This window comes from Lagopus muta, chromosome 7, assembly GCF_023343835.1.
Source record: "Lagopus muta isolate bLagMut1 chromosome 7, bLagMut1 primary, whole genome shotgun sequence".
In the NCBI taxonomy this organism is placed as follows: domain Eukaryota; kingdom Metazoa; phylum Chordata; class Aves; order Galliformes; family Phasianidae; genus Lagopus; species Lagopus muta.
Window position 1 is genome coordinate 33,772,861 of NC_064439.1, and position 27,710 is coordinate 33,800,570.

General features: G+C 41.1%; 1 protein-coding gene across 2 annotated transcripts; it reads left to right on the forward strand.

Moving 5' to 3' along the window:
• The first annotated feature begins 1,669 nt into the window (after positions 1 to 1,669).
• On the forward strand, positions 1,670 to 27,710 carry GALNT15 (polypeptide N-acetylgalactosaminyltransferase 15). 2 transcript variants are annotated; one of them, XM_048951335.1, is made up of 11 exons: positions 1,670 to 2,149; positions 2,355 to 2,897; positions 8,105 to 8,271; positions 8,954 to 9,158; positions 15,921 to 16,088; positions 16,672 to 16,789; positions 17,676 to 17,870; positions 21,300 to 21,431; positions 22,456 to 22,557; positions 23,374 to 23,514; positions 24,454 to 27,710. In XM_048951335.1, exons 2-11 carry the CDS (start codon positions 2,356 to 2,358, stop codon positions 24,598 to 24,600), a joined length of 1,917 nt encoding a protein of 638 aa, XP_048807292.1. In that variant the 5' UTR covers positions 1,670 to 2,149; position 2,355; the 3' UTR covers positions 24,601 to 27,710. The 2 variants fall into 2 exon arrangements, with proteins under 2 accessions (XP_048807292.1, XP_048807291.1); XM_048951334.1 differs by having other exon boundaries at positions 1,670 to 2,897.

The window sequence follows — 27,710 nt, forward strand, 5'->3', positions numbered from 1 at the left end:
TCCAGGTGGATTTGTTCAACAGGGAACGTGCCAGGCCAGAGTTTATCCAGCAGTTACCAATGTGGGGCAGAATTATCTTGATCAATGGTTTCAGAATTTTGTTTCAGTATTTTGGCCAGGGCAAAACTACAACCAAATGAAATGAAAGCACTCGAGTAGATCAGAATAGAAAAAGAAAGCCAATACTTTCTTCCATTTATCCCCCAAACACTTTTCTTTCAGTTTTTTCTTCTCTTTTCTCCTATATACCCGATAATAGAAGACTGTGAAACTGAACATTTTGCAGAGTGCCTCGGACAGGTCTCTTCATTTCCATTTCCCTTTGCCTTTCTATGGCTGACACGTATTGTTATTTAAATGAATGCTTTTGAGCTCAGATTTTCTTTTATGCAAATACGAGCTGCTTCCCTCATCAACACATTTGTTTTCCTATGAAAAGAAGCATAAGGAAAAATATTCTCTAGACAGAAGGTGATTGGAATGTGATTTTTTTCCGTGAATTTAGCTCAAAAGGGAAGACACACACAATGGTGAAGTATGAAAATACTGGCTAAATTCTTCTTCCAGGATCTGATCATAGCACTGTTATATTTTTTTAAGAACAGCTGAGGTAGGGAAGGTGCCAAGGCACAGCAGACTGGTCTCACTTGCTCAAGGCATTCTCTATGAGACAGTTAAGGGAGTAGACAAGTGCCAGACACTACATGCCTCCAGCAATTTTTTCTCTAGTCCTTCCTTATGAAGGCAATGACTCATTTTAGCTCAAAAATTGGTGTCCTCTCCTATTCAGTTTTTTGAAAGCCATTTACCAGGAAACCATAGATTGAACTTACAGAAGCAAGGAGGTTGTAAGGAGGTAATGCAGAAGAAGGAAAGAAAATGAATTCCTGGCTTCCTTTGAATATACTGCATTCATGTCTTCAAGTTTTTCTTTTACCTATTAACATCTAGAGATTTCCTTTTTTAACAAAAGGTGAATGTGAAAATTCCCCAGATGTCAGAAGCCTCCCAGAGCTGGAGCTTTTTGATAAACAAATACTACAAGATAGGCAAAAAAAATCACATCCCACATCTCCAGTGTCAAAAGGGTTGGTAACACCTGAGTTGCTTCCATATTTGATCTCTGCCAGACCAAGAGGCACGTGATGTTGAAGCATGTGGACTGTCTCCCTCCTTTTCCCATTGGACAGTCACCCATCTTGCAGCAAAAAACACCACAGTCAGTGCCCACTAACACACTTGCCAGCAATATTAGCAAACAGACTTCAGAGGCTGAGCTCCCCATTTAATCACAGAAGTTGTTCTCTTTCAGTGTCAGGAGCTGTTCCAGCCCAAGCTTTCTACGTGTTATTCCTGGACTATTGAAAACTTGAAGTGCTGCTCCCTGTGCAACACCAAATTTATGGATGAGGAAACTTCAGTCTGCCAGGTGATAATTTGGCATCCTTATGTCAGTGTTAAAATCCTAGCAGCTGTAAATATTTATTGCAGATGAAATATACTCATATGCTCCAGCTAGCACATTACCATGTGAATAAATCTAACACTAAATAAATCATGTGCACTTCATCTTTTATTCAGTTTATAAAATTCTTGCTTCTCACTCTGAGCATTCGTAACTTAATAAGGTTATTCAGAAGCAGAGTCATTCGTGGTGTGCCCTGACTTGTTTTATAACACAGCGTTTTGCTTCTTGTATTTCACCTCTGACAGCTTTTGCAAAGTTTTGATTTGATAGGATAAGCACAGTGAGGGCATTAGGACCAGGAGAAAGACGCACACATTGCTTTGTATTATGTCTGGCAAAGTGCTTCCTGACTGAGTGCTGGAGCTATGTGTGAAGCAAAGGCAGGGATCGACTAGTTCTCATCTGTTGATCACAGTGAACTTGAAGCCTCAGACGGGGGAAAGCTGTCAGATCTGCTCTCGGAGATAAGGCACATGAAACCAGACAGCTGTGGGAAACTTTGAAGAAGCAGGAAATACTCTGGAGGGAAACTGTTAGAAATGCGATTTCTTTCTACCTAGAATTTAAAAAGGAAAAACTCAAAACTTAAGCTATTCCTTTCATTTGCTTTGCTGACTGAGCCGGGACTCCGTAACAACGGACCTACTCCGTCTCACTGGATCCATGCTGCATTTTACCACAGTAAGTGCAATATTAATAGGCGTTTTCTATTTTGTCTGTAAATAGAGAGGAAAGCATGAAACGGCATCAGTGAAATGTGAGGGGAACAAGAAATCCTCTTGGCAGATAGTGAAAACCAGCGCATTGCTGCAACCCGAGGACTGGAATCTGAGCGAGATCCAAGTGATGTTTAACATGACAATCTGTATCATTTTGTCACCAACAGTATGTTCTTGAAGAAGAAATGTAGATATGGATCACGCAAGCTGCAGTTTCTGTTGCTGTTGCTGATGCTGGGCTTTTTGCTGCTGATGGTTACAATGCTGAATCCACCAGCCAGCAACCGGAGCAAGGACGGGACTTTCCAGCCTGTGGAGTTCAACCCTCGGGAAGGGCACCAGGTGGACTTTGCCGAGACCCAGGAGATGCTGGAGACCCAGGAGGAGAGCCAGCAGTACTATCCCATGGACGGGCTGTCACCGTTCATCTCCCTGCGGGAGGATGAGTTGATCGCGGCCGTCGTGTCCCCCACGGGTCGAAGGAACCACAGCAAGGCCAGGAAAGGCTATCGAGTGGTGAAGCAGCAAAGCAGGCGGCCGGAGGCAAAGGAGGGAGACCCCGAGTCCCAGCTCCTGTCCCTGCCTCTGGGGGACGGCAACGGGGCTGCAACGGGGGAGCGGCCGCTCGGCTTGGAAACCCATGGCTTTAACGAAGCGCTCAGCGAGCGGATCTCTCTGCGCAGGGAGCTGCCTGAGGTACGACACCCGTTGTAAGTAACGCAGCCTATTTCACCCCGGGAGAAAACTTCCGTCCTTCCCTATCGCCCTCATCTTCCTAATCAAACCACCTCCTTCGGTATGGGGTAACGCTTTTGTTCACGTTGGTTTCCCACTGGAAACACAACCCCATCTCCTCAGGGCTAGCTGCGATCCCTGCCTCCCTTCTGCAGCGCCGGCACCGCCGCACCCCTCCGCACCGCTCCGCGCCCCCCGGCCCGGCCGCGGACCCCGAGCCGCAGGCAGGTGCTGCAGGGGCCGGGAGAGATCCCCGCGGGTTTCCCTTTCTGTAGGGGAAGGCATAGCGACCCAGCCCTCATGGCGGCCGATGTTCGCCGTTATTTGGGTGCCCGTTATTCGTGTCCCCGTCGTTCCGGTCCCCGCACCCCCGCGCAGCGGTGGTGGCAGCACCGCCCGGCGGAATGCGGGCTGCAGCGCCCCCTGCTGGCGGCCGCGGGGACTGCCGCCGCTGCAGGTGCCGGGGGCGGCTGCGTTCCGGCCGTCCCGGAGGGAGAGGCGGTCCTTTCCCTGCGCTCAGCGCTGCTGAGGCCGCTCATGGGGTCGCTCCAGATCTACGCCCCTCAGTACAAGAGTGTTGTGGACATACTGGAAAGAGTCCAACACAGGGCCAATAAGGTGATGAAAGCAGCTCTCCTATGAGGGGAGGCCAGACACCTGGGACTGGGGAAGAGAAGGCTCACGGGGATCTTCTCTGTGTGTACAAATGCCTGAAGGAGGGGTGCAAAGAGAACAGAACTGAGCTCTTCTCAGTGTTGCTCATTGACAAGATGAGGCAAAGGGCACAAACTGGAACAGAGGAGGCTCCATGTGGACATCAACTGACTGAGCACTGGCACAGGCTGCCTAGAGGCTGTAGGTCTCCTCCTTGGACATCTCCAAAAGCAATCTGGACGTGGGCCTGGGCACCCCGCTCTGGATGTCTCTGCTGGAGTAGGGGTTGGAACATGGACCCAGGGGTGGTTTCCAAGCTCAGCCATTCTGTGATTCTTGGACTGTGAAAGGCAGCTCCTGGGAAAACGGGAACTGCAGGCCAGTGTGTATGACCACGCTTGACAACAGCACTGTGAAGCCACACCATAGACGTATTACATCTGAAATCCTATCTGTTGCATTTGAAATTCAACACGTTGCATTTGAAGCCCAATGTGTTTCATTTGAAGCCCAATGTACTGTGGCTGAAGCCTAGAGACTTGAGTGCCATTTATTTCTACAGCCCATGAGAAACAGTTCATCTCACTTGCTTAAAACAGAGAACCATCTCTGCTCCCCTGCCCACTAGAGAAGGAATAGGGTGCAGGTGGCTATCTTCATTTCTTGCCCCCTGTAACAAAAGCTACTGCAGCTTTCCCATAGGATACAGTAGAAGATATGCCAAAAGCATTTTAAGATATGCCAGAAAACATTTTAAGTTTATTTTTTTCTAGTGGTCATTTCCCATGTATAAAGGCAGCTGGTGGCTCCAATTTCAGGGAACAATCTTAAAGGAAGAAAAACGAAAGATGGTGTGTTTTCTACATTTGCTGACTAGATTCAATGTTAATGTGGGTATTTCCATTGAATAATGATACACTAGTATCATGTAAGTTATTTTTTGCCATGCTTCAGTGGCAGTTCTTTGAACTATGTAGTATTCAAAGGAGGAATGATGACTTTCTTTTACTGCTGGTGATGTGAGCCAAAAAACAGTTTTGGCTGCTGAAGGGCCATCCGACAAGAGGTGGTTTTAGCTAATACTAATCTCACATGGGATTTAGGCCATGGTCTCAGAGTTCTTGGATGGGTTTTCCTGTCTGCCTAGTGAAAACGTATGGACCTATCAACAACACAGCTCATAGAAGCCCAGATTGAAACCACAGATCTGAACATCTGAAGCTTCTCAGTAGTTCAGGTCTAAATCCAGATCATAAACCTGCAGAGGGGGTCTATCTCTAAGCCAGCCCTGTCCTTTATGGACCGACATGCAACCAAAATGATATTTTTTAAACATGATTCACTCTGTGGGCCTAGCTCACAGCTGTGTCAGTCACATTTTATACTGATGTAACATGAGAGTGAAGCAGTAATGAATCAGAACGTCTATTATGTTGTTCTTTTGAAGCCTGTTGCTTGTAATAATGTCTATTGTTGTTTATTAGAGAGAAACCAACCAGTTACAGAAATTTCAGTAAGTCACCTGCATGGACTCAGTCTCTCTCATTTCACTTCAAATGACAAATTCTTCAGACTCAAAGCAATGCCTGCCAATTGTGAAGAACTGCTGTAAAATAAGGCTGACCAGACTTCGTATTTACATACTTCCTTTTCACATTTAAAACAGAGTGTGAGATGTAAGGTAAATGCTGTAAGATACACGTAGCTGCTGTTCCTGTTATGTTTTGCATTGGAGCTGCAGAACTGCAGTTTCTTTTTATAAGAAATGACAGAGCTCCAGTGGAAGCAAAGCAGAGCCTGCTGCCTGTGCTTTACTTTGATAGCCCTGGACCAAATTCTTCACCTGGAATGTGATACTTCAGACCTCTCTGCCCAGACCCCAGTTTCTAACATACCCTACATCTCTTTGCATGCCTTTCCAGGTGAATGTTTTATGCTACTTCTCAGAAAGTAGATGCATAAATCTGTACCTGTTCCAGCACTCCAACTGATCCTACTGATTTATCCAATGGATATCTAATGGATAAATCGATTATCCAATGGATGAATCAGACGCCTTGTTTTCCCAGTTTACTGTGACTAATCATATTCTGTGTGGAAAATGTCAGTTTTCCTCTCCTGAGCTTGAGCATCAAGCTGTATTTATCCAGGCAAATGCAGACACACAAGTATCTAAATGAAATTTAAGTTTCATTACTAAAGCACAGTTTCACTTGAGTGCTGCTGGGAACTGAATCTCAATGAGATGTTTTCCTGCAGGTGAGTGGGAATTGCTGCTGGCAGAGCAGAGCCTTTGCCCCCTCAGAACTGCTCTCCAGCTCCTATCTGCATGTGACAATTCCTTATTTTTCACAAATTGGATTAAATCACTGTGCCTTGTATCAGTCACAGCCCTGACTTTTTGAAATGTTGATTTATGATAGACAGCCTGAAACTGCTCCAAATTACAGGGAAGGCAATTCTGCATACCAGCACCCTTTCTCATTTTTCTGAAGACTAGATATCTACATAGCAAGCCTTTTCCAATCTCCATGGCAACTAAATACTCACCACCTAAGCCACATATTCAAGTACAGTCATTTTCAATTCTCTTCCAATTAAGATTCCGCAACAGTCTTGTTTTATTTTCTCGCTATAATCACAATACTAGCAACGAAGCCTTGCAGTGTTATGGTGGAAAGTATAGGTGGGTATAACTGTGCTGAGTATTCCTGGTTAGAAGCTGCCTGGTAGTAAAAGGACTGCATTAGATCTTCACTTTCCTTCATTATCAATAGATTATTCTGCCTAAAAATACAGATACCATCCAGTCACAAGAGCATCCTTTTCTCTGTACTAGTGAAGAATACCAAAAATCTCCCACATACAATTCTGAGAAACACTGTTATTACAGAAGCATAACTATAATATTCATGTATTTTTACTCGCTATTAATTCATTCAGACTGTGGATTTCAATGAATGATAAGCAGGTTTGTATCAGGTATTGTCTAACATGATAGGGTCCAGTGCATGAACTGAAGCATTAAGTAAAACAGTAATAAACAGCAATATTCAAATCATATCCCTGACACGAGCTTCTGCTACAGCTGAATTAGCTGAGCAACTAATTGCTTAATAACCACTGTAAAATCTGTGATTTGCTAGGCAGTATGAAAATGCTAAAAGAGCAATGGAGCAGATAAAAACCAAATAAATGGCTTTCATGAACTGACAGCAGATACAGAGCTGGATCTCTAAGCGGCCTTGGAACCAAGATGACATACCAAGTTAGGTGTAAATATTTTTACATAATTCTGTCATTCCTTCAAGAAGTTCTTGCTGCTAAACAAATTGGAAAACTATATGAGTGCTACTTGGGAATTAAAAAGCTTTGAAATGCATTTTTGAATGTAAGCAAAACAGATGTACTGGCGTTTGAGAGCTTTTTCTGGAAAATGAATACCCTGCTGCCTGCACGGTGTGTCCTTCGCCTTTTGAACTAAGATGGGCAGATTGAAAAACAGCTTTTGTGGTGAATACAGATTTTTAGTTTCTTTACTTACATTTATGAAATAGTTTGATAAGGATCTACAGGGTTTTTATATATGGAGTTTCTACGACGATGAACAGAAATGTTTTTGATATTTAAATGCTTGAGATGTCAAAGAACCATTCCATTCACTGCCATTTTGATGACTGTTGTTTTAATGTCATGGGAGACATCTTGGTCCCATGGCAATCTGGGGAGCCATGGGACCACTCTGGCACTCTGTAACCTCTCCAGAAATGTCACACCATGTCCACACAGCCAGGTTTCTTGCAGTAGATTGTAGGAGTACTTGGAGTTGTAAAGGAAACAGCAGAAATGGTCGTGGGGATAATCTACCTATTTGGGAGCCTCTTTCATCAGTGATGCATTTTCATCAGAAAAAGCAAAGTGTGCAGACTTCGTAGGGAATATGCGTTAACTTTCTTAAATGTATATGTATTAGTTTTCTTTACCTAAGTCAGGGTCTGTTTCTTTGCTGTACAGGGATGGCTTCATTCTCTGTAATCTGGGTCAGGCAGTCCGCAGTTACATTGATGAGTTATTTTTTTCTGGTTAGTCTTAAAGGTATTGCATTTCAGTTTGCTCTTTTTTGTGTTACATGAGAAAATATGGAAGGGGCGGAGGTTGGCTTTGATCTGTTGTATCACCCTTTCTCCTTTGCTTTACTTGTCTTTTCAATTCCTCTCTCTTTGTCTTCTGTATTTGAGCTCTTTGTTTCTGCTGCAGCCAGAACAGAAGGGAAAGAAAAACAACCAACCAACAGAATACAGCAAAACATTCATATTCATATTTTTAACTTTAATTTTTGTAATGTCATTCTCAAATTTTCACGTTGTGTTCCAGTCTTAGACACCTTAATATTTCCTTGGCTTCCTGAGCTGAGATCTTAAACTGCTTTCCATCCTTGAAAATGTAGGTGTAGCTTGCAACTCTGGTCTGAGAAAAGTAGCCAGCTGTACCAGTGTTTCTAGTGTCTCCCTCATTTGATCCCATACAGGTGCCTACAGCAAGAATATGACCCCAGCCTGCCTACTGCTAGTGTCATCATCTGTTTCCATGATGAAGCCTGGTCTACTCTGCTGAGAACAGTGCACAGCATTATTAACACAGCCCCAAAGACCTCCCTCAAGGATATCATCCTAGTAGATGACCTGAGCCAGCAAGGTAATCCCATTTCTCTGTATGATCTCTGCTTTCCAAAGCTGCAAGGAGTAGACTGTCCACCTCCAAGTATTGTATAAAGAGAATGAAAGGCAAATGGGACCCTGAGGGAGAGAACCTTGAGCTGGCTGCCAGATTTCAATCTTCCATCTCTAGAATTCAACTTAGCCTTTCAACTTTGAAATATGTTTCTTTTCTTCCCCATCACTTTCAATTACTCTGAGCTTTCTTGCTTTAAAATAAGATCACAGTATGCAAATCTTCCCACTGGACCAGATCTGGCATAATAATTTCCAGACATGGACTTTGGATGAAGTGAGGAGTGGAAAACTCCACATTGCTAAAATAATCCCAAGTCCTTGGGAAAGCCAAACACCTGTATCTCATGCTGATCTGTGTCTTTTATGAGAGGATGAGAACATCTACCTTTTGGTGAAAACAGGAGAGGGGGATATTAAGTTTCTCATAGGAACAGCTTCACACCTAGTGAATCTCAGTTTCCATTAGTCTCTACTGCTCTTTGACATTACACTGCTGTGGGAATATTTGGAACTTGGCCTGCACGGCCATGTAAAACAAACGCTCCCAGAACATTTTACTGGCAAGCAAGCAACATCTCCTGCTACCTGTTGCTTTCTAGTAAGAACTTGAATCAAAGCTAAAATGACCGTTCTGTTTATGACAGGGCCCCTGAAGTCAGCCTTGAGTGAATACATCTCAAAGCTGGATGGCGTGAAGCTGATCCGGAGCAACAAGAGGCTTGGAGTCATCCGAGGTCGGATGCTAGGAGCTGCACGGGCAACTGGAGATGTGCTCGTCTTCATGGATTCACACTGCGAGTGTCAGAAGGGCTGGCTGGAGCCACTCCTGGCAAGGCTGTCCAGCAACCGGTAAATACAGAACCACAGAATCATACAATGGTTTGCGTTGGAAGGGAGCCTTAAAGATCATCGTGTCCAACCCCAGTATCTTCATGACTTCTCAGCTCCCTGAATGTGCTAATTCCTGCTGGAAGAGATGCCCGTGGAAAGATTTTGGTTTATTTATTTATTTATTTTTATCCTTGCTTGGTTGTTTCCTTTGTGCAGGTCACATTGCTTTAATGTTCTGCTTTCACACCACATGCATTACCATGGTATGTGGGAAACAGCATAGGGCATGCAGCTGATAACCTCGCTTCATACCCGATATCACTAAACTGGCATTTTTCATCCAGCCCTTGTTAAAGCTATGACAAGGCTTCCCAGTGGTCTGAATTAAAAAGATTGCAATCCATTATTTTTACTTTTTAGATGTCTTAGTTATGAAGCTGAAGATAAAAAAGGAGGGTTACCTTAACCACTTTGGCTTCCTGAGCTGCTGGGTTACAAACCAATGTCAGCTGTACCATTTCTGTTCCACAGAAAAACAGATTTTCCACACAGCTTAGACAGTTCTAGCTAAACTCACGCAGGAAGATACAGATTTGTATTTTCAGAGTGTTATAAGTCTAGGTTGGTGCTTGCGCCTAACCTTTAATTACAGCAGAGCTCTTTTTTGCAGTCCTTGAGTTCCTCAAGGACATTAAGGAAGTCTTCATTATTTTTCCTAAATTGCTTGTAATGCTTGCATGGAGATCATTCATCAAATTGGCTTCATTGAGCAGTTGAGGAGCTGTTAAATTCAATAATATCCACTGCCTAAGACAGCCCAAATGAGGAAAACACAGTGACAAAATAGCTTAGAGTAACTAGTGAAATACCCCTCATTCTTCCTCTGGCTGCACCAGTCAAGCTGCTATCCACACGCTTTTGCATGGATGGGAAAACACTCAATCACGTAAAGCAAGTGAATTTTCAGCTGGCAAGGAAAAATGCAGCCTTTCCAAAGATCAGTCCTCTGCAGAAGTTTAAAGGAGCTGAGAGAGAGATTTTAACTTTGAAAACTGATCAAGCCCAATTTTCTACACTCCTGAGCAGATCTACCACTGTTATTATGACCTTAGCAATGCAGAGATCTTTACATGAACAGAGAACTCACTCTGAGTTGAACATATTCACGGAAAGGGAGATATCCCCAGTTCTGATTAACCTGTGACAGACAAGGCAAACATGAGAAATGTTACCCAATTTTACAGGAACAGACAGATTTCTCAAATATTTGACTGCTCTGTGTGATTGCATTTCATTTCCTAGCATGGTGTTTTTATTCATTAACCCCAAAAGTATTAAGCCTTTCCAAAGTCAGTACATGTGCATTTATGGGCACCTTGGCTGGGACCAGCTCTTTGAACCATACCAAACAAATGGACTAGGATGCTGTGCATCAGCTTAGTGCACCACCTCAAGAATGGTTCAGTGATTTGCAAAGCATTCCTTGACATTTGATTATTCAAGGATGAATACCAAAGCCACCTGAACAGCATTAAAAAACTAGATGAGACACCCCACAGATCATTTCACTTGACAACTGTTTATATTCCAGCCTAATTCCAGGTGAGTAGCATGGTGCATAGTAATGCAGCTGTGCAATTATTACAATCATCTTTTTGGGTTGTGCCTTTTCCAGAAGACTGCAGGATACAACTGCTATACTGTATTTAGTCCAGAGGCACTGAAAGGCAGAGGGGAGCATATGCTCATTTGTGCTTGAAGCCTTGAAAAGGTTGCTGCTTTAACCTAAAAACAGTGACCATCGTGCCAAAGTGCATGGCTCCTTCCTTGCAGAAGGGTGACACAAAAAAAAAATACAAGTTCAAATTGTGGTTCCTGGCAATATTGCACGGAAACAAAATAAGCCTTGATTACATGCTCAAAAAGGAATTCCACCTCTAGAAAAAGCATAAGTGCCATAACATTGTCAGAGGGCGATGGCTTGCAGAGGGTTGGCTTGTCCTCAGGACCTTTCCCCTGCTCCTCACTGCAATAGCTATTTGCCTCTGTGCTGGTGCACTGACTACAGCACAGCTCAAACACTGCTAGGAAACTGAAGCCTGCAATATCAAAAGAAGCCTTTCTGGTTTCTAAAATTCAAAGTGTCTCTACTTGGCTCCTGATTCTAGGTCACTAATTTTTAATGAAATTATGTTAAACAGAATAAGAAATGAACACAGCAATGGAGAGATACTTCATTAGCCTTGGACTCAAGCAGAGCCTCTGTTTGTAGACACAGAAATAGAGTTGTATTGCTCAAAAAATTACTGAGTGGAGCTGGTTTTATGGCACTACACTAGGGAGATGGAAAATATTTTGCAATGAACAGTTTCTTCATTTTTTTCATCCAGCCCTCTATTTTTTCTATGGACCATCTCTCAGCTTTTCAAGCTATCAAACACATAAGTCATCTGTTTTCAACCATCTCACTGGCTTGGAGAAGTATGAATTTGTCCAGCCAGAGGACACACAACCCCATCATGAATTTCAGCATGCATTTCCATGCTATTTTTCTTGGTTTTGAAAACCAACATCACGTACAGCAGCCTGGTCCCTGGGAATTCATAGAATCATAGAATCACCGAGGCTGGTAAAGACCTCTAAGATCATTTAGTCCAACCATCAATTCGCTTTAGGCCTGATCTTTTTATAGCTTCTATTCGTCAATAACACTAATTTCACTTACATGGCGTGTTATCTGAAGATGTGCTATCTCCTTACAATCTTTCACAGTGCTGATCAGTATCAGCAGGCGACCTATTTTAAAGAAGATGAGGTAAAGAAACTTGAATCTAAAGCCAAAAGCAATCAGTTTTGCCAAAAGTAGAAGAAAGGAGGATTTAGGTATGATTCAATCAGATTAAAATCTTTCCTTTCCTAGCAAAAATTAAGAAAAGATAAATCACTGAAAAGCACTTTCAAAATATCATGTCTACAACTTCGAAACAAAAATGTTAATTAACTCTTCCTCTTCACGTGTTACTCTAAAAATAGAAAAGAACACACTGTCCATGCTGACTGCAAGGGTCATGAGAAGATATTTCATTCACAATTGTATTCTGTTGAGAAATCCCAAACTAGGAAATAGTTGTTGCTCGGGTTGCTCTTTTGATGGAATTGTGACCTTTTGTAGATCCTGTGTGTTCCAAGCATTTGAAATATTTGCAAATCAGTACCACCACAGTCAAATGGTTCTTGCCTTGCTGCTGGTTATATTTGAGTTTCCTGTTTTTTTCCTTTCCTTGAATTCCACAGAGTGAAATTAGCTGGAGTTTGCCAGTATGTTTTTCGCTTCAAAGCACCGAAAAGCTGCTGACTGTCTGCCAATTATTCAGTTAAAAACAAGAAGGATAGCTAAGAACATCTCCCAGCTTTCAATTACCTTCTGCTGCAAATTTGCATTTAGATCCACACAAAGAACCATCACTGAATATGCAGAAAACATATAAAAAAGGCTTTTCTATACAAAGCCTTGTTACCAAACGTTATGTAAAGTCCTGCTTGATTAAGATTAAACTGACAGTGTCCGGTTTTCACAAAAGTTACTGGATTCCTCTATTTCAGATCACAAAGACACCCTCAATATTTAAGTTCTAAGGAGGTGTGGCTTTATTGGTTTCAGCAGAGCTACAGTAGTTTATACTAGGTAAGGACTTAGCATTACACTTAGAAACACTCTCTTGAGAAAGCTTTATCATGGCATGCTGAAAAAACTACTGGAGTAATAGCTTTAAAACATAGTAATCAATTTATATGTGTAACTTTGTGGTAAAAGATATTTGATTTTATTTTGTTCTGTTTGATTTTTTAATTTAGCCAGGTTAGAATATGGCTCATCCAGTGAGTTTTTTTTCTCAGCTGACTTAAAAATTGTAATTTTCTGTATCATAATTTGTATTTAGTTTGGGTTATTGCCTGTTCTCCTAACCATCAGAACCATGACATCAGTGCAGGTATTTTTCTTAAATAACATGGAATTGTCATGCTCAATAACAAGCAAAGTAAAATGCATTAAAAACAAAGGTTATTTCAGCAGGAACTAGCACTGCAGTGGCTATTTATATGAGCAACTGCACTGATGCTAGGAGTGTCTTTGGAGTCTGGAGTTTTATAGCGGTAACAAATTTAAGGCAGATCCACAAAGAAGAACAGGTTTAAATTGGTTGGATATGAAAATGGCAAATCATTTGAAATGTCTGGATTGTCTGATCCAGAATATATCTAAGCATAACTTTGAGTATCCACACTGTTTGCATCTGAGCTATGCTGCATATACGCATATAGTCTAACCTTCATGACTAGGGTTTTTTGAATGGTTCAGCCTACTCTGCCTCCCCTGGCTTCCACCCAGGCATGCCCCCCTGGTTTTCCCCTTCTGACCCTGAAACTTTGAAATAAAAGAACCCAGAATCATCAGTTCCTTTCTAGATGAGAATGGAGACACAAGCAGCGATCGCATGCATTTCAGCAGGTAGCACTGAACAGGTGGGAAGTATCCACCTCCAGGTGCTCTGCTAACCTGACAGTTGTCAGTGATGTCTACAGTGGAGAATGCAGCAGGATGTAGAAATTACAGTTATAGTGATTTTTCACTTTTTGAAGTTTAGTCTTATAACACCCATTTAATCTGCTAGCTGGATTTTTCCCAGCATGTCAAATTAAAAAACACCTGCTTGTGTAAGTCCACCAGAGCACTACCTTTCAGTAACTTTTAGAAGAAGTCAGTTTCCTTCTTGTACTGTTAGTGAGTAAAGGTTAAATACCGTTTTCCATTATAAAGCTAACTCCTGTCAGCTTGAGTTTGAGGATGTTGCTCCTATCCTGGCTAGAAAACTGTACCAACATGCTTTCATCAAGAGAATCGAGGGAGGATATCAGCTTTATTATTTTTAGGATCATTTATTTGAGTCCTGCAGAAGAAAGGCAGCAAATCACTGCCTACAAATGTTGCCTAAAGGTGACCATAAAATTGTTTTATTTATAAACACAGTGCCTGTTTCCAAGAGCGCCTATTATAATATATTACAAAGGCTGGTTTTATACCTGAATGGAGAGATATGATACTTCTCTGTTCTAAAGCCTTCTGCCTTTAGCTCATCATAGGGCAGTTTGCTCTTATTAGGAAACAATGAAATAACTGAATCATTTTGATGCTATTGTCTGCATAGTACATTTTCACACAATTCACTGAAGATCAGTAATCTCTTTTTCTCTGTGGGGTTCTAAAATTATCTACAGTAAATGGCAACTGTGATATAAGAGAATATTGAGGTTCCCCAATCCTGTCACAGAAAAAAACATTACAATAGAGATTGTAAAGGCAGGGCAGATTGTTAGGACTACATGACCATCACCAAGAGCTGCCATCTTCCTCAGCTTTCTGGTCTCTGCCATTGGAAAGAAATGAAAAGAATGGCTCACTGCACTGAAGATGTCTGAGGTGACTTTCCTCCGTTGACTACAGTATGGTTTTTTTATATCTTAATCCCTAGTAAATCTGTTTACAAGGATGGATAGTGGTAGGACGAGGGGAATGGTTTTAAACTGAGACAGGGGATGTTTAGGTTAGATATTAGGAGGAAGTTCACCCTCAAACAGAGGGTGGTGACACACTGGAACAGGTTGCCCTAGGAAGTAGTGGATGCCCCATCCCTGGAGGCATTCAAGGCCAGGCTGGATGTGGCTTTGGGCAGCCTGGGCTGGTGGTGACCCTGCACATAGCAGGGGGTTGAAAGTCAATGATCATTGTGGTTCTTTTCAACACAGGCCATTCTACGATTCTATGATTCTATGATTCTAAATGTTAATTACATTTCCTATAGAATACCTTCTAGGCAAGCCCTTACACTAAGACCAGGAGCTATACTTTCTGTGTAAAGGAGCAGAAATGGATACTGTTGTTCTTCACTATATTTTTTTCCTGCAGTCCCTACCACCACTGTATTTGTACTCTGAAAATTTCCAAATGTGATACATCACAGACCTGGAAACAAGGCATACTGATGGCTTTTCCAAATTGCCAGTACATTCCAGGATAATGCACACTGCGAAAAGTCACGACAAGTCTACTATGGGGACATGTCTAATACCTCATCTCTAACTAACCCAAATTTAACCTGAGGTAGAAATCAATTGAAGGATTGCTGCTCACAGCACAGTGCCTCTTAAAAGTCAGTTTCTCACAGAGACAGTGAAAGCACATTGAGGATGTAGTAGAAGACTACACAAAAAGAAAATGTTTCACAAAACCAGTGATAGAAGTTAATTCAAAAAAAAACCAAGCAGAACAAAATAAGTGAAATTGCATATTTCGTTGGCCTGAAGTGACAAACTCATGAAGTGTGTGGAACATTTAGAGAAAAATGAAAGGATGGTAAAGCGTATGAGACCAAAATCATCTTTCAGTATAAATTCTGCATCCATAACTTCAAATGTGGAAACCTCTGTGAAACTGCTTTATAAGAATTCCGATGGTGAACACATAGCAAAATCCTGAATAGTTTTAGAATGACAGTGCAATGTATAGGTTATCCATAAATTATTGATCTTCAGAATCATTACTTCAGGCTCAGTATTACCATGCATGGAGCATCTGAGATCTATCAGGAGGGAAAATGAGGGCACTCAACATCCAGAGGAGTGCTTGGTGCTTTACAGGGTCATCAGGGAGGTCCACTGTTCACTAACACAGTAGTGAAATCATTATTCAGCTTTAAGAAGAAATTATATTGTCTTTTTCAGAAACAGTGTCGTCTCCCCTATCATAGATGTCATAGACTGGAAGACTTTTCAGTACTATCACTCTGTGAGCCTGCATCGAGGTGTTTTTGATTGGAAACTAGATTTTCACTGGGAACCAGTGCCAGAGCATGAAGAGAAGGTACGACAGTCTCCCACCAGCCCTATCAGGTAACAGTTCATAAGCCAATATACTTCCACTCACCTCAACAGAACAATTTGGGCACTCTTCCAGCTAGTAAAAAAAAGACATGGTTACTTGCATTTGCTTGGTTGATGTTTTATGAAGGGGATGGCTTTTTGGCGTAGAATAAGATTGTTTGGGCTTTAACATTCATTCTAAGTAGATTGCAGTTCTGCTTTTAACATGGCAAATATCTTACACACAACTAGAAGCAACTTCTCTACAACCTGACCAGACAAGGTATTGAGGTTTGTTGGGAAAGCAAATGATAGACTACGTAGAGTTAAAAGTCTTAATCATTATTTCTATCTGTAGTTTTGAATGTATTTATACTTTACACTTCTTACTGTTCTGAGCCTGATTCAACAGTTCAGAGCTTGGCTCTCTTCCCTAGGTAAATCCTAGAATTCAATTCCAGTTGTTCTTTGATAATAAGTTAATATGAGATTATAAGGACTAATATTTGATAATTTTTGATATTATCTCCTCCACAGAAATGGTGGGGTTTTCATCCTTCCTATAATTCTCTGTCCAAAACAGTTGTTCACTTCCAAACTACTATCTATACAGGAGTCCTGCAGTAGCTGGTGCAGTGGTTGCCATGGATCGACATTACTTCCAAAACATTGGAGCTTATGATTCTGACATGACCATGTGGGGAGCGGAAAATCTAGAGCTGTCTATAAGGGTAAGAACCTTAATTAAAACATCAAGTGCTGGTAATTACTGGGTTTTGAAGGGATCTGAATGAAAAGGCAAGAAGTGATTTACAAAAGCAATGAAGTGTAGAACTCCTTGACGTATGGCAAATATCACTATACTTTCAGAATTCTACCTCATGCTCTGTGATCTGTCAGGACTGTACAAGAATATGCAGATGCTGTGAGTTAGGAGCATTATGTCAGGAGAAGGAAGTTCCACTATCACTGTTTGCCCGAGGTCAGAGTCACTGGTTCAGCTACCTTCTGAGAGCTGCCTCTTCTATTTTGGCATGCACCAAATGAAAAATTGCTTTTATTTCTTTGTCATCTACTTTAAATATCAAATTGTTTATGTTGTATTATGTGCATTAGCTTTTGCTGAATATGAAGAGATATAATTGATATTAAAAAGCAACAAAAAATTGCAGACACAAAGCAAAGAGTCTTTAAAGTCCAAGGCAAAAGAAGGCATGCCCACAAGTCTCTTCACTACACTGCACTGTCTGTGTACAGGAAAACATAAAAGCATATAAATGGTTACACAGCATCAAATCTAAGGTCTGTCTTGCACAGTATCTTCTCTGTGTCTCCATGTCTGTGGGGAGCAGTGTATGAAGAAGCACATGATGTTCTTTCTGTTTCCAGGAATACACAGACTAGGATGTCCTGAGGGGAATCTATAGTAAAGGAGCTTCTTCTATTCAGATGCTTTAGAAATTTTGACAATTAACATTCAGCCACTGCCCAGAGTAAGCTTTAACTCAATGAGTGACTCTGGCTTTGCATTCTCACTATCACTGGTCTGTAAAGCCACCTGTGCTTTACTAGCTACATAGAAGATAATCTCTTTTTGCACCTTCACCTGTTTTTCAGACCTGGCTCTGTGGTGGCTCTGTAGAAATCATTCCATGCTCCCGTGTTGGGCACGTCTATCGAAATCATATTCCCCATGCTTTCTCCTATGAAGAGGCCATTGTGAGGAACAAAATCCGAATAGCAGAGACTTGGCTGGGTTCTTTCAAAGAGAACTTCTACAAGAATGACACAGTGGCTTTCCTAATCAGCAAGGTAAAGACATCTGCAGTGGTCTGTTTCTGAGGGAAGGACTGTGTGTTGCGGTAGGTGACGGCAGTGGGATGGGTGTGGGTGTCTGTGCACAGTCAAACATTCAGTAGGCTTGGCACCAGGTAGAGTTTTTCATTTTTATAAAACCTGCTGGTGGAAGAGCCTTTAGATCAGGGAAAAGAGAAGCCTGAGTTTTTTGCTGAAGTTGCCAAATATCTTAGGAGTATAATTCTGTCTCCAAATGACTCCTTCTTCAGGCTGCCCAGCAAGTTGTGGTTTGGTTTTCTGCCAGTGACAGTATATTTGATAACAGTCATCGGAAGCATAGCCTAGCTGCACTGTGTGCTTGAAAGATCTTTTTGAAGGATTCATTCTTCATTGCTGAAGGCATCTAGTATGTGATTCAAGTAATATTCACTGGCATGTGGCAAACTGTGGTCCTACTCTAAGATAATACATCTGAGTGCTCTAGTGACTGAGAAAAGTTGATTTCTTCCCAAGCTGACAGAAGCAATTGTCTGTAACTGAGGAAGTTAGATCTCACCATTAGTATTTTTTCAAGTTACTTTATCATTAGAAGCATCACAGAGCCAGCAGTGCAGCCTCCTGAGATTTGGGTTCCCGGTAGCCTGGCATGCAGCCACACTTGAACCACATACCAACTGCATACCACCTAACAACGACAGAAAGGCCATGCTTGCTTTTAAGCCACTGTGTGATCCACTGCAGATCATGGTCAATCAGGGGACTGCATATGCCTTGTATCACAAACTGCTGGATGCTGTATTAGGAGCTATGGCAGTAAAGCTGTTACTGTTGCAGCAGTTTTCCGGAATGGAAAATGACTCCCAAACCTTTTCTGGTACTGATATCCTCGTCTACAAGGCAATGGACAAACTTGTAAGTAGTTCGGAATAATAATTTTTAAAAAGTGCCTCAAGTTCATTGAGCAATGCCATGCTTTTCAGGAGAAGATTCCCTGAAAACACCTGGGCACAGCACGGGTCAGTGCCATGCAATGTATCCCAGGAAGTTTCCCATTCAGTTTCACTCTGCATTGCAGCCCTTCATGTCTTTGCTGCAGATCCAGCAGTGGCCGCATCACAGTGGGGAGAGGAAAAAAGCCACGTGCCAGTGGGACTCTTCTCCTGCCAACTAGTGTGACTTCCTAAGGCTCCACCAGTGGGTCTAACCCTCCAGTCTGACTCCTGTGCTCGTGCTTGAGCCTGAGACACACATTCAATTTTTAATTCTGTTTTCACTTTTTAAAAAGGCTTCTCCCTCTATGTCTGTGCAGTAGTTTTAACTCCACTGTCCAGAGTTTCATCACCTGACCCACAAGGCTTAAAGCCATGTAACAGAAAGGAGGACGGTAAGCCAGGTCTTTTAAGATGATGTTTATCATTTAATTATTTCCTGAAAGCCATTCTTGCCAACTCAGAAGCAATTTTCTGAGCTAAAAACTACAGCCACCAATTATTTCATTTACTACCTATGAACACCATAACCTTTTGCCTGAGAGTTTATTCTAGCCAGGGTACTTTTAGCACTCCTAAGTAAGATGCTCCTTCAAATGACCAATGGTATGATCTCGATGTTCAGAGTACCAGAACATAAAAGGCCTTTTTCTCCATTCCTTTCCTTCATAGTCAATACCATCAGTCTGTCAGTTCAGCAAAATGCTGTTTAAGATACAAGCAAGCAGTGACATTACTGCTACTCTGCTGCCAGGGCTGCAGAGAGCTCTGAGGGACCGCTGCACGGCAAGGCTGAACAGAGCCAACTGTGGGCCACTGTGAGCCTTGGAACAGAACTGCCCAACACTGGAAATAAAAAATGAGCCCCATTTAGAAAGCTTTATAAGTCTTCCCATTTTATGGTCGAAATTACATCTTGCACAGGTTGCCTGTGGTGTGAGCATTAATACAGATGAATAAGGCTCTCTGCAGCTCTCCATGGTTTCAGCCACTGTCTCTTTTTCTCTTTTTTTTCTGTGTGTGTTTCATTTATTTACAAGTACAGTTTCCTTTCAATTGGTTCACAGGGCTAATGAGTGTCTCTAGATTATCTACACTACTTATTCAGCATCAAATACACACTGTAACTAGCATAACAAAATGAGATTATCTGTCACCACTTTCTTCAGCTAAAGTAGCCTCTGGAGAAACACCTCTTTTTAGAGGAAGCATTTTATTCCTCTATTTCCCTCTGTATTCCTCTAGTTCCTGTTATAAGGAAACCTCTTGGTGGCAGGTTTGTGAGGTGCTGAATTGCTGAACTTTGTTGTTTTGCTTTTTGAATGTAGGGCTGACATTAAATGATGAGGTTCTCCCTAGCATATTGCAACTGTTGAGATTTGCTGGTGCAGCTTACATGGGCTGGCATGACTGATACACACCTTTAAAAACTGATGCTTCTCTCTTCATCTCCAAGGCCTTTTGTTTGTTGCTGATTTTCAAGCATGTGGGCAAAGGCATTTTTACTTCCTTAAGGCTGCTGAGAAATGGCTGAGCTAAAGATTACAAGCAATTCTTTTCTTACGTTAACAATTCTAATTTCTGATATAGGAATCCCACTGCTGTCCTGCAATGTCAAATTACATTTCCAAATGTAAAAATGTGAAAGGGGAAATCTACTGCTGGCAAGAAAGAGGAGAAAGACTCTTAAAGGTGGCAGGACTTATTGTAGTATTCAGGTGCCGAGAGATTTAGAAAAGTGTTTTGTGTGCTTTCACATCTACAGTTTAGACACTTACCTGCTTAGGAGGTTTTTGGAATCCTGTTTGTCATCTTCAGGTCTAAATACCCTCAGATACTCAGACCCTCAGTCCCTCGCAGTGACGATGCCCGTAGCTGCAGCAAGGGTTGACAGTAGCTGTCTTTTTTCAGAACAAAGTTACTACTAGGATTGCGTGTATGCAACTTAAGAAAATACATAAATCTGGAAAGTTGTTCTGCCTTTACAGTCACAAAACACATTTACCAACTCAATTTAGCAATCGCCAGACAATTATTTGATTAGTTTCATGTTACACCAAATTCTACTCTTAAATTCTCTGATAACAGAGGACTGACACTTTTTTTTTTTTAAATTTTGGGGTAAATTCTGTACTGAATGCAATCTTAATATCCCTGATTTCAGTGCAAAAAGTATCAAACTTGGCCCAGAGATTTCTAATTGAAAAGATGATGAAGTCTGATGTATCTTGCAGGATAACAACAATTTTAAAAGAAATACCTGTTTTCACAGCATGTGCTACTTCTGAAACACAAAGCTGGAGAAAGAGTACAGCTGGTCCTCTACTTTTGCCTAATCTTGAGAGATACATATCATGCAGGATAGAAGAAGTGGTAGAAATAACTGCTACACAGTCATTTTCATTTCTAGCAAACAGAGCAATATCCTTTTTTGCCCTGTGCTTTCTCCATGAAGGCAGAGAAACCAGACTGCAGTGAGCGCCTTCAGCTACAGAAGAGACTGGGCTGTAGAAGTTTCCAGTGGTTTATAACAAATGTGTACCCTGAGCTCTCCCAGCCTGAAGACACACCAAGATTATCTGGCAAGGTAAGAGAAAATGTACAGGAAAAAGGAGTTTTCCATTGAAGACCCCAGTGTCACTTGGATATGCTAGTTAGTACTCGGTACTCAATATCTGTGCAATGAGAGGCTACTTCCACTTCGAAAAGCTTGCAGAAGAATGGAAGAAGAAGCAAAAGGACTGAAGAGAACAGCCAGTCCAAATTCTCACATGAACCTTGAACACCAGCCAAGAGATGAGCTCAGCCTTTATAGTTTGGTGGCACAGATCAGAGGATCCTAAACTTGGATTCTTTAGGTATCATTAAAAAACAGAAAAGAAGTGTGTTGCTCCATTCAGATGGCAACTGCAACAGTATCTGGGATTCCTCTATGCTGATCCACATGTATGAAGGAAAAGAAGCATTTCCCCAGTCCTGCATTTCCCCCATAGACAGAGGTGATAGCGATAGCAGTTCCTTTGCAGATTGTGTACAGGATGTGATGCTAATCTTTTAAAAATCATTAAAATATGGATTTATTCCAGGAACCTCTATGGACAGGATTTCCCCTCAACAAGGCAACAGGTCTACTTATTAAATCACACACTGATATCTGTAGACAAATTTTACTACATCCTTCTACTGTTTTGTCTGTTCCTTATTATCAAGGCTTGCTTGAGAAAAGCATAACTAACTGTGGATCACAGGAAATGTTTTTTCCCTCTAGAATATCTGTATTTTTGCCAAATACCACAGCAGGTCGAAGGGCAATTTTCCATTAGTAAAAAAAGTAGTTCTGACAGAATTCTTTTAAGCATCATAATAGTTAAAACCAGAAGTGGGTATCTCTAACTTAAAGCTTATTAGGTAACCTTTGGTGAGACTCTCCCTTGTTATCAGATCACTTTGCAAGATTAACATGAAAGATATAATCCGAAAGAAAAAAAAATGCTGCCTGAATTACATGCAAAATCATATATGATAAGGGAATTAATCATTAAAAAAAAGCTAGCTGAAGGATATTTTCTTGATATCTGTGCTTTATTTCAGTAAAAAATCTTTATTTACAGCTTTACAATACTGGTGCTGGCTTCTGTGCAGATTACAGACCTGGAAGGGCTTTGGCAGATGGCTCTATCAAACTCTCTCCTTGCAGTAACAGCCTCACCCAGGTACTGTAGATTTCACATAAAGAAGCACTGCGTTGGACTTAGGGAACTGTTCAGAAGATATTCATGTAAACATTTGGGTTGACGTGCTTGAAAATAATGTGTTCAAAATTAGGTGTGTGCTAAGGCAATGTTCCACACCTTTCTGTAGCTGAGCATCATTTCAGAAATGGCAGTATTCCATGCCTGAGACCAGATCCCCACACTTTGTTCCAGCACGCATTGTTTCATGTAGTTGTAGTAGTTATTTTGTGGAACCTGGACAAAAGAATGCCTAGGCATAAAAGGTGTGCATCAATTTTGGAATAGAGGTGGGTTTTCCCACATTCTAGTGACCAAAACACTGCCTAAAAAACAGGAGGGAAATCTGTTTAGACTGTCCAGGTGGCATTAGACTAGCAAGTCCTTGCACTGAGAGAAGCCAAACCAGTACAGACTGACTGCAGATATTTACTCCAAGTCCCAATGAAGTTTCACTGCTCACAGTGAGCTCAGGGTGAGCTGCAGGCACATTTTTAACTGTAATGTGTACAGACACTTCAGAAAAACCCTTCTGTTCAAATTTATTAAGGTAGAAAGATTTCTTGTAGAATGGGTTTACTTTGTATATAATCACAGTCCACAAAGTCTTTCCTCAGAAAAATAGTCTCAGTCTCAGCTATGCCAAAATTATTCTGGGGGAGACTGCCTCGTTGATTCTCCTTCATTCATGTTTGGGTGGCATCTAACAGGAGTGGGAAAATTAATGTTGGAGTGAACATTTAAAATGAACTGGGTTGCCTTTCCATCACTGTTCAAATAAACCCTCCTTTTTTCCAGCACTTTGAATATAACAGCATGAAGGAAATCCGTCTTGGGTCTGTTCCACTGTTTTGCCTTGATGTCAGACACGGGAAGGTTATCCCTCAAAACTGCACAAAGGAAACAGATAACAGTGAGCAGCACTGGGACGTCCAGGAGGTTGGTACTGACTGCTGCGAGGGGATACTGCACATGGCAACTGTGTAGCTGTAACTGTGTAACATTGGGTACCTGACATGATTCGTGTGCAGGGAGGGATGATACAGCTGAAGGGCAATTTTCACTGCTGTACTATTTTCATCCAGGAAATTTAGGAGGCAGTTCATCTGTTTACACTGCCTGTGCAAAATAAATCTGGTTTGAAAACACAAATTACCGAAATCCTACCTACATTCACATACCCTTATTTTAACTATTTAACTTACTGGCTTTATAGGAATACAATCAGAAGCTAGGTTGTGAACGTAAGAGCAGGATAAATCTTTGCCCACTTCTTTTAGATGGGGGAAGGCACTGTGAATCCCAAGTTCTTCCAAATAAGAGCCCCATGGAAATGTTAAAAATCCTCCTGTGTTGTAGGAGGACAAAACTCTTATAAAAACAGTTCAGTATTACTTAGACTTCATCCATCAGAATAAGAACTCACAAGATTGAAAAATGTCATGCTTGAGGACAGCCTCAGAAAACAGAAGTCAGTGTAGCTGTAGGGATGCTGCAATCCTCAGGTATAATACCTGCTGTAATTTGTTTTGATTCCTAAGAGAAAGACTGGTCCTTTTCAAATGTTGTGGTCCCTAATACTGAAGTTGATGCTGATGATATTTACCCATAGAAAAACAGAACAGTGGTGGGAAAGAGATTTAGAGAGTTCTGCATTTGTGAATCCTGTCAGCTTCCAAAGAAGCTGTGTTCTCACAATGCCTTGGGCTCAAAGCTAAACCTAGTGATCATGTTTAGAGCAATACTAACATATTTTTGAACAATGTCATTACTGATTACCTATTATACATTAAAAAATCAGAAACATTGCCTAGTTTTTACTAGAAATCTCTTATTTTTTCATTTGTTCTTTCTTCCCCTTCTCCTCTCATATTTTAGAACGGAATGATTGTCCATGTCCTTTCTGGCAAATGCATAGAAGCAGTGAAGAGTGAAGATGAAAAGGACTTGTTTTTGTCCGTATGTAACAAGAACACAAATCAGCTGTGGCAATTTGAACGTTCCCAAGGGCTACATCAGAGATAACTGCCAGGTCTGTGGGAAGATCAAGTCTCCAAAATCTAGCATTATTTCTCCTTGGGATTCAAGATATGAGCGTTTACTACAAGGAAAAGAAAGATGTTTGTGTTTGCTGCAGTATACAAGGAAGCTCGGAAGGCCCTCCTTCAAAAGCCTGGCTCAAACAGTTGCTGCTGGTTCCTGGCTTTTCAGCTCTAGCTAAAATTTCCATTATTCTGTATAAAAGGAATAAAGATACTGTGAGCATCAATAGGTTCTCAACTCTGCTACTGCAGAAAACAGTTCAGTTTACCATTTGAAGGAAATGTGTGAAACTGGCTGCCAGACAGCTTGTCTTCCAGCCTGTTCTGTGACATCTGAGGATACAGGAAAATGAATGTTAGGGAAACACTTGAAACTGTAAGAGGACATTAGCCAAACAGGAGGGGAATTTAATCCAGTTGTACAGTGCACTCGACTCATATGAAACAAAGTAAGTTTTATATGTATTAAAGTAGTAGATGCTTTCATGTGTAATAGCTAAAATCTTGTTTTCCAGCCTGAGCCAGATTTCTATCACCCGCAAGACAGCACAATTCATAAATTAGTACTTAATTAGGCACTAACTGCTTTAATTGCTTTGGAATACCAACAGTCCGCAGAGTTTGGCACACTCTTCCTTATATCCTTCTTCCAGAGTCTAACTGGATGGGATAATGAGACTGAATTATTAACAACTTTTTTGTTTCAGTTTTCATGAAAACTAAGAACAACTTTTAGAAAAACTTTTGTGGAATACAGAAGAAAACTGAAGCAGATTTGAGAGTAGACTGGCAGCTCCCCTGCTTATTGTGAAACTGAAAGTATCGGTAACATTCATTTGTTCTTATAAAGCTTTGGGATGAGCTCATTATTACTGCAGTGACAAAAGCGCTGGTTGGAAAAAGCAAAAGAAAAGAAATGACAGGTTTCAACACTGGCTATCTAGCAAGAAAATACTGATGTCTGCTTCTACTCACTTGCTGCCCACTGTACTAAATAAGTCTTCTACACTGTGACTTTTAGCCATGAAGATCTTTTAGATGGGTCTCCCAGCTGATCTGCAAAAGGTAACAACATTTTCTAAAGAAGCTTCTTCTGTAGGGTCTGCATCCCCACTGACCCCTCGTGCCTCACAGAGGTGGCTGAGAGTTCACTTCAGGTAATGAGAATGGTCTCAGTATGCACTAGCAAAGCAACTTCTATCCATATTTTGTCAGGGCATTTGCAATTTTGGAGTTAAAACAAGCAATGATGACAATTTCCAAGAGCCCTGTAGGATAGAAGAATGAAGATCTGGGAGTTTTCCCATGTCGGCTCCACACCTGATTTATTGCATAAAGCAATCATCTATACACATATTTATTAAGGGGAAAGGACATTGTTAATGAAACCTGATGTTGATTTTTTTTCAAGAGACGGAAAGAAAATCGCTTTCTTATAAAATGTACAGCATATTGTGTGAGCTCCAGACAAAGGAAGGAACCATACTCAGCTCAGAGTATTCCAGTCCCCGGCTCTTGGTTAACCGTAATACATTTGTTTCAAGCGTACAAAATTGACTACAACAGAAGACATGAGCAGCATCCTGTGTTACGTTGTCCAAAAAATTCCCCACTGAGGTCCCTCCTTGGTTTGAATACTGCAGTTGCCACATCATGTTCAGGCGCCACTCCAACCACTCTAATTACCACGCATGCTTTCTTTGCTAGCATCAGAACCCAATGCCATTTGCTGCTATGTCATTTAAAACTCCCCGTGACACTCTTGAAGATGCTTCAGTTTTTAACTGAAAGGATGGTAACAGAACAAGCGATATATGATCACTGCCAGATCTACAGTGAGAAAAGACACTCTAAAATCACAGAAAAGTTGAGTGAAATGCTGTTTTAATGAAATGTGATTCCTTTTTTTTTTTTTTAATTATGACAGATTTTTTAATTATGTATTATTTATTCTATTTTGGACTCTACACTGGGAATGTCATTCCTTCAGCATTTTGTTTTGTGTTTCAAAAGTGTTTGTACAAATATAACTGATCACAAGTGGAATTTATCATCATGAGAATGAAAATACTTTTGTTTAGAGAGGAAAAGTTTGGCATAAAATTTAAAAGCTGTGGAGATCCTCATCTAATACTAATTTTTAACAGAATTATAAAAGCCTAGAAAATAACGTTTGCTGTAGATATGTGTACAACAGAAAAATGTTACATCATATCTCTTCCAACAATAAAATTAAAACATATTGTGCCAAATGATTTAATGAATAATTACTACTGTACTTTCTGTGTTCAGTAACATAGTACATGTATGTTTGGTTGCCAAGGAGACTGCACTTCAGAGCACATGACAGAAAGGAGCTACTGCATGGTCCAAGGGGCCTCTGTATGGGGACAGCAAAGGGAGAGGGCTTGTGGGCCATATAACACAGAACACTTCCCTCTAATATAAACATAACCTGTTATGACACACCCCCACACACAAACCAACAAAACAAAGAGAAAACACCTATCTCCTGTTTTGCCTTGTTTCCTTCCTGTATGCTTTTAAGATTGGTTGGTTGGTTGTACCAACACCATTTTCCCATGGTAGCCATTTACTTTGCCTCTTTTGTCACATCTATGAACTAGATCCTTCTTCTCAAGTAGGTTTCACAGAGAGTTCAATAAAAGGTCTCTGTTCTGGGTGCCAGTTTATTTTCTTCACTACCGCACATTTTTCATACCACACAGACAGAAAGAGATGCTTTGAGCATCACAAAACCCGGAATTACTTTTAGCTCTTTATTTAGACAGGGACAACATTTCAGGTTCCTCTAATTCCCACTGACAGGAGAGAAATGTAATAACAAAATGTTTCAGGCAAAATGGCATAGAAGCGTTAACTCCCAAGACCTCTGCAGTAGAGCCTCAGGCGAGAGCAAAGGAATTCCAGCACAACAGGAACAAACGCCTTGTATTCTAACTATTCTAACCCCATCTTTTCTTTGAATTTGGCAGCCCAGGAATAATGAATGCTTTGAGCCAAACCCACCCATGAAGATGAGTTAAAAGGTCAGATTAAAGAACAGGTCACCTGTCTGGTGATGCTTACTAA